At 35.0% G+C, this 8,053-nt stretch overlaps 1 protein-coding gene across 1 annotated transcript; it reads left to right on the top strand.

Moving 5' to 3' along the window:
* Window positions 1–3,281: 3,281 nt before the first annotated feature.
* Window positions 3,282–7,406, top strand: LOC131072358 (disease resistance protein Roq1). The gene is made up of 5 exons (XM_058008497.2): window positions 3,282–3,941; window positions 4,055–5,129; window positions 5,248–5,556; window positions 5,661–6,803; window positions 6,890–7,406. Exons 1-4 carry the CDS (start codon window positions 3,370–3,372, stop codon window positions 6,774–6,776), a joined length of 3,072 nt encoding a protein of 1,023 aa, XP_057864480.2. The 5' UTR covers window positions 3,282–3,369; the 3' UTR covers window positions 6,777–6,803; window positions 6,890–7,406.
* Window positions 7,407–8,053: the final 647 nt, after the last annotated feature.

Here is an 8,053-nt window from a genome sequence, read left to right as displayed (position 1 = left end):
AAACCATGAAAAAGAAAACATCATCACCATCTAATAAAAATACCCTTGGTAAGTGAGCAGTGCGTATTAATAAGCTCGCTCATTGTTCCATGCAATTATTGGCGACTAGCCAAGAGAAAAATCCATGCAATAAATAGTTATCAGCGATTAGAAAATTCCATTGAAAATATAAATTCGTTAGGTACTTCTATAATCTAACAAGTAGGTGGCTTGAGAGGGATGGCCAGACTGTATATTTGTTGATGGTCAAGTAAAGGCTGACAATGTGAATGAGCGCCATTACTTACAGTAGGCCCATGGGATTGAAAAATGCCTCCCCCAATTATATACGCGCTGAAAACAAATTCAAGTCTGCAGAGAAGAAAACGTGAGTTGATTTCTACGCACCGCCCAACGACCGCTAGAGTTTTATCAGCATGACAAGGGCATTAGGCGATAACAAAGTAACATGAAATACCTAATGCAAATATTATTATGGTTTTTATGCATGACAAACACATTGCTTCCACAAGGAAATTAAACTAAATTCCGTTTAAATGATATAACAAATTTTATAAGATAAGTGTCGTGTTTTTATATGAGTTAAAAGAGATTAAATTTGTTGTTTCAAATTTTGGGCAGCAATGATGAATATGCGACGATTAGTTATGTGGACAATAATCTTTAAGCAATCATTTCAAAGTGTTGACTAACATACATATTGGAGGCTCTAAATGATGTCATAAATCCTTTATTCATGGATGATCATTTTTTAATTGCTCCCCTTCCACACATTTTAATAAATTTGGTACACATTTATTAGGAAATGGCAGTTGAATAAAATATAATATAGGACCTTTAACTTTCATATTCTAACCTTAAACTTAATTATGTCTTAGGATTTCTTACTTCTTTCTTACAATCTTCCCTCTCTTCGTTAATTGTAAATTTCAATTGCATTGCCAAATTCACAATGAATAGGCTTAACTATGTGAATTTACAAGTGTAGATACAAGTACACATATCTATGTTGATATATAATAATTAGAAAGTGCTACTAAGAAAGGACATCATCATGTATAAGCATAATCATCAATAGGCTAAGGAAGAGAGAGTTTCTAATTAATGTCAAATCCCCAAGGGAAATGGATATAGGAATGTAGAGCATGAATAGGTATAGAGGGAAAGAGATCTAATTACAACAAATAGGTCTATGAAACTAAAAAATGATTGTGCCCATATTTACTCCTACATCATCTCCCAACCCCACTCTTTTCTTTGATTTGATCCTACCTAAATTGATCTCTATACTATTCCCCCTTCAATCCCACCAAAAAATATGAATAATGACTTAGACTACTATGATTACTTATAATGGTAGATAGATGCCAAAGTCCATCTATTTACAAGGTGTCACCAAGCACGTGCCTTTGTCAACCACAAGGTGAAGTGCTACTATACAAGTTTTATATAATTAGAATGGTGGACATAGACCTGATTGTAGTTTATTTTTTATTTTGTTATTATGGGTGGTAAATTTAGTAGGACCAAAAGAAGTGAAATATGGAAAGGCAACAAATAGAAAATATCAATTTTTTTTTTAACAGTTTCTAGAGTTTGTTGCAAGGAAAAAAAGGTAAAGCAAAAATAAAAATAAAGAGTTCACAAAAAATGTGTGGATTTTTGTTATATTTGGGTTGGGCTTTCTTGAGTTTGGATAGGCTCGTAGACTAGAAAGCACCTCTTGGCTGACTCATTGGTTGGATTAGCAATTAACCCAGTTTGTTACTATCTTTATTGTCTTTTATTAAGTTATTACATGGAAGTTATTTAATAGAGAAATAAATATATTACTCTACATTTAGGCTAAGCAATATCTCTTAATATGATTAGGGATTTAATATAAAATACATTATTAAATGATAAGTAGGAGGCATTTTTCCATAGGCACAACACTTTTGAAGGTTTTGCAAATGGGGTTGCAAGCTAAGTGGGTTTAACCTTGGAGGGAACTCCGTGGTCAAGCGCGCTTGAGTTGGAGTAGTATTGGGATGGGTGACCTCCCAGGAAATCCATATGTTTCACCCTTGTGAGCATCCCTAGATGCAATGAGTGCTAAGTGGACCATTCATTCTCATGAGAGATGGGTTCTTGTGAACCACTACTCATGAAACATGGGCCAATGAGTTTGACTCAAAAACTACACAGTTGAACCCTAATAGCAATATCATATATTATTAAAGTCAAACTCTATGACATATGCAATATGAACATGTCTTTCAAAACTTTAATATAGTTTGACATTAGATCTAATGCATTAAATGTGTAATTTAAAAAAATAATAATAAATTTTATATAGACTATTTTTAATATCAATAGAAAGAAATAAAAATAATATTTTTAAATTATTTAAAATATAAAAAAATATAGATTATAAGATTTTTTTTCAATTTTTTCAATTATATGCGATGATTGTCTAAGCTATATTATTGTAGAGATCTTTTGGATTCGATTGTGTTAGCAAGCTTTTTTTATCATCAACGTTTTAGATCACACTCTGTGATCCATCATCAAGATAAAAGAGAGCTAAAGGATTGAAATGCTATATTGTTAAAGTCAAAATCTATAACATATGCAACAGTGAACATGCTATTCAAAAATTTAATACAATTTTGCATTAGAGCTAATGCATTAAAATGTGCAATTCAATAAAAAAAAAATAAAATTTTATACTTATTGTTTTCAATATGAACCAAAGAAAAATGATAGTTTTATAATTTTTAAAATATAAATTAAATATAGACTATATCATTTTTGTTCAATTTTTTTAATTCTATGTGATTGAATACTATACTCTAAAGTCAAAATATATGAATGTGATAGTAGACATGCCATTCAAAAATTTAATACAATTTTGACATTTCGTCTAAGGCATTAAAATATGATAGTGGACTTACCTAACAAGTGTTTTGCTTAGTAAAGGCAACAAAGAAGATAACTACGCAGAAAAACGACGATGGAAAACAGTAAACGGAAATGGCGAGTAGAATAACAAGGGCAAGAATAAAATTGACAGAATAGAAAGAGATATTTTCGCTTGGTAATAATTCATCCATGTGAAATATAAGGGATGAGAATTCCAGTGTGGAGAATAAGATTTCCGGTGGGGTTGAAAGATTTCAATGTGTGAATGACATTCTTCACCTTGTCTTTGTCCTGAGCTGCTCTCTACTTGTAAAGTCAATAGCACGCGGTTTGTACGCAACTCAGCCGTTCATTGTACCCGACGGATTTTTTTTATATTTGCTCTCTACTGCCCATTTCAGTGAACAATTTCTTTCTCTCTATTTCAACACTTACAGTTCCATATCCACATATCTGTAACGTCAGATGGAGCTATGTAAGTTTTCCACTTCTTCAAATGCTCGGCAGGATAAAAGAAAGCCAGGAAACGTATTTGATGAAATTACACCGCAAGCATCTTCATCATCGTCAACAGTTATGAAGAAGGGGCCATGGGATGTGTTTATTAATCATCGCGGTTGTGATACTAAACACAAATTAGCCAGCACTATCTATCATACACTTGATCTGGTTAGATTGAGGGCTTTTCTAGAAGTTGAAGAGCTGGAGTTGGGAGATTCCATACCAGATGAAATACAGGAGGCAATGTCCAGTGCTGGACTTCATATTGCCATTTTTTCACAGAAGTATGCCGAATCTCCTTGGTGTCTGGCCGAGCTATCCTTTATGCTCAAAACTGGCACTCCAATTATCCCTGTATTCTATCATATTAAGCCCGATGATCTCCGATGGGTGGGAAAAGGGAAAGGATGTTACGCTCCTGCGTTTTCCGATCACAAAAAGAAGCGGAGGTACTCCTCAAAGACGTTGAGTGAGTGGAAAACGGCACTGGAGAGAGTATCAAATCTTTCTGGCCACGTGCTCAACAGCAATAATGAGTAAGTAATGCAATATCCCGCTTTTCCCATTCGTGAAATAATTTGCATGATACACATATTCATCTATTATAAATGTTTGTTTCATCGTATATATTTTGGTTGTAAATGTTCAGCGACGAAGGGAAGCTTCTGAAGAGCATAGTGAATTCTGTTTTGGCAAAAATGAAAAGGGTGCCTTTGGATGTTGCCAAACATCCAGTTGCAGTGGATGAAATCGTACAAGACTTTGAAAGAACTCGAGGAAAATCTATTCAGAGTGAAGAGCATGCACAAATTGTGGGAATAGTAGGGTTTGGCGGCTCCGGTAAAACTACACTCGCAACAGAGATTTACAACAGGAGAAGCTCTTCCTTCCCTCGCTCCAGTTTTCTGCATGACGTGCGAGATGCCGCACCCAGAAATGTTTTGCATACCAAGCAGAAGAAACTACTGGAAGACCTCCGTGTTCAAACTGCACCATTTGACAACGTGAAGGAAGGCAAGGCAATTGTAACAGACCGTTTGAAAAGTCTTTGCATGCTTATAGTTTTGGATGATGTAGATCACGAGGACCAACTCGATGGTCTGTTGCCCCCAAAGGAGAGCATTGGATCAGGTAGTCTGGTCATTGTTACAACACGAGAAGGGGATGTACTTACAAAGTGGGCCATCACATCCGTTTACAAAATGCAACCGCTACAACATCTTCATGCCAGGCAGCTGTTCTGTTGGCATGCCTTCTTACAGCCTCTCCCACAAGAAGGCTTTGAAGATTTAGTTGAAAATTGCATAGCTGTTTGCAATGGGTTGCCTTTGTCTTTGAAAGTCATTGGAGCACAGCTTTACGGTAAAACATCTAGAGATTATTGGGTCTCTCAGGTAGGTAAGATCCAGAGAATATTGCCCAAGGAAATTATGCAGAGGCTGAAAGTAAGTTACGATGCCCTCGATAGAGATGAACAAGAAATATTCCTGGATATTGCATGTTTCTTTATCGGTAAAAGGAGGAGTTCGGCAATTGCGGTATGGGATGGATCCGGCTGGAGCGGTCTATGTAGTTGGGAAACGCTTCACAACAAGTGCCTTGTTGAGGTGGACCAGAAAGAGCGTATAAGAATGCATGATCATCTCAGAGATTTGGGAAGGGACATTGCAACGACACACTCACCCTCGCGATTCTGGTCAGAGGGACAGAGTATGCACACTCAGGTAAAAATTAAATCTTTCTTCTTAAGAATCATGGTATGGAAACCTTCTTTGCGTGCATATCTTTTTTTTGCCTTTCCCCTAGTTAAATTGAAGTTATGCTTTGCCTTTTCCACTTTAGGGAGGAATGTCGATTCGGGGGATAAAGGCCGCCATAAGCCAAAACTATGAGCTACCTGTCTGCCCACCGCCTTTTAGGGAGTACATGGAGATGATGCGAATCTCAAATGTTAGGGTTGGATTAAAACTTCTTCTCATTAAATGTAATGCTTTTAGTCAACAATGTCAGCAGCTATCGAGAGGACTTTTGTGGCTTCGATGCTATAACTTTGAGCACAAATATATCCCATCGTGGCTCTCCCTCGAAAACATTAGAGTTCTAGAGCTTATTTCTCCAGAGAGCTTAGAAACGTTGTGGGAGAAAGCAAATGTAAGTAATTACCTTTTTCTTTTTCAGTAAGAAAGAATGCTTCCTTTCTTTTTAAAATGTTTATATGTTTTAACTCAATATGATTGAAAATTGTATGTGTGCAGCCTCCTTTGCAATTGAGGGAACTGTTAATTAAATATGCTTCCCTCCTTCAAAGTCTTCCGAGGTCAATAGGCCATCTCAAGCATTTGAAAAGACTATTCTTGATTGGTAGCGGTACAATACCACTATCAAGCCTGCCAGAAGAGTTTTGTCTACTTCATTCGCTGGAGTATCTGAGCTTTGAAGGATGCGCGTCACTGTCAAGACTACCTACCCGTTTTGGGGATTTGGTAAATCTGCGACATCTAAGTTTGTGTTTTTGTAGGAGTTTAGAGATGTTACCTGTGTCTTTTAAGCAACTTATACACCTCGAATATCTCAATTTAAGTTATTGTACAAAACTCAACTTAGAGTCAGATATTCTAGAAAATATAACCAAACTTGAGGTTTTAGATGTTTCACATTGCTATAAATTAGAAAAATTGCCCCACAATATTACAAAACAGGCATTTTTGAGAAAGCTAGATTTTAGTAATACGAAAAGCTTAATAGAATTACCAGTTTACATTGGTCAACTAACCAAATTGGATGGGCTCAAAATTGTTGAGTGTCCATTGTTGACAAGGTTACCAACTTCTTTCGGAAACTTGTCCTGCTTGGCCACTCTTACACTTGAAAGTTGCCCAGAGTTATATGAGATTCCTAGTTTGACAAAATTAATTTCCTTAAATAATCTTGTTCTCGTAGATTGTCGTAAAATAGAAAAAGTAGAAATTAGACACCTGTCTAGCCTTCAGACTTTGATGATAGTAAATTGTCCAGAGCTAAATGAAATGTTGAGTTTAGTAGGATTAGTTTCCTTAAATAATCTTGAAATCAAAGATTGCCCTACGATAGAAAAAATAGAAGTTAGACAATTGTCTAGCCTCCAGACTTTGACGATAGAGAGATGTCCAGCAATATGTGACATGCCGACTTTGGCAGAATTAGTTTCCCTAAAGAATCTTCGCATCATAGGTTGCCCTAAAATAAAGAAAATAGAAGGTTTAGAGGATTTGGCATCACTGGAAAAGTTGGTTGTATGGACATGCTGGATGGTACCTGGTATACATAGTTTGCGGGGCACAAAAAGTCTGGGGATCCTGACTCTGACAGTGGACAACATATCAGCTTCTTAGACTTGCATTCAAAGCATACAAACAGAGGTAATAGATGTTGCTAAAAATCTAAAAATAATCTTGTAAAAGTAAACTGTTTTCTTTAACAGAAGTGTTTTGCAACTGATCTGTAGAAATGGCCGCGGGAAATGACTATATGTGGAAGGATCTTTCCTACTATTCTGTCAATTTTGGATTCGTTCACTTTTCCTGGCTCTGTCATAGTTAGCTCATTGGTTGAGAATCAAACAAAATACTTCTATAAGGCTTTGGTACGATGGAGTTTAACATGCTGCGAGACAAGTTTGTCCGATGCGGCTATGGTATGGTATCTTGTTCGTTCTCCTGGGGAACGATGTATTGAGGTAGATATAAAAGAAGGAGAAAGTACCTGCGTAGAGTTGAGTGAGGGAGAATGGATAGTGATAAGTATCTTCACAGAAGTTGCCCCCCTTGTTACAGATGAAGGGCGCTTCCTTAAAGCATCGATATATGAATCCCAGCCTGATAAAGTATACGATGGAAGGTTAATAGTTGGAGAGAGAGGCAATGTTGTTGAAGGTTTTAAGCAACTCTTCCAAAATCTTTGCAAGGCTACATCTATTGGTTAGTTGATATTATTTTTATTAATCTGCAATTAGTGTTGTATTCTATCTTTGGTTAACCAACACAAATTAATCAAGCATTGTAGTGTACATTTGTATATTAATGTTTTCAGTTATAGTATAACATTTGTTTTAAAGATAATTTTTAATTTTAATTTTATAAATGTTAAGTTTTATATGAATATAAAATAATGTTTACCAATTAGTTGAAAAATTATTAAAATGAATTAAATAAGTAAATAATATGAATATTTTTAAAGTCTTTAAATAATAGAAAGAAATAATTTTTTTGGGAAATGAAAAATGGTATTTTAAAAATAATTACGTGTTTAAAATTAGATAAGACTATAAGGATGTTTTGTTAGAACATTATGATATATTTAAAATGTTTATTTCCTAATAATAGATTAATATCAATGAGATTTACATGAATGTGGTGGAATTAGTAAGTGAGTTGTTTCATGGATTCAATTTTTTAGATGATGTACAAATCCCATCTATTCTTGAAGTTCCAATCTTTATTACTTTTTAAAATTTTATTCTTTTCTTACCTTAACACTCTCATCCAACTCTAAAATAAAATCAGTATTTGATGTTTGTTATTCTATCTTTCATATAGATGATTACTCCCTTATGTTAGAATATGCAAGGATACTAACATAAGGACTAAATACAAAATTGATGATAACACTA

The sequence above is a fragment of the Cryptomeria japonica genome, chromosome 7, assembly GCF_030272615.1.
Source record: "Cryptomeria japonica chromosome 7, Sugi_1.0, whole genome shotgun sequence".
Taxonomy (NCBI): domain Eukaryota; kingdom Viridiplantae; phylum Streptophyta; class Pinopsida; order Cupressales; family Cupressaceae; genus Cryptomeria; species Cryptomeria japonica.
Note: the sequence above shows the minus strand (reverse complement) of the source record. Positions and strands in the feature narration are given on the sequence as shown.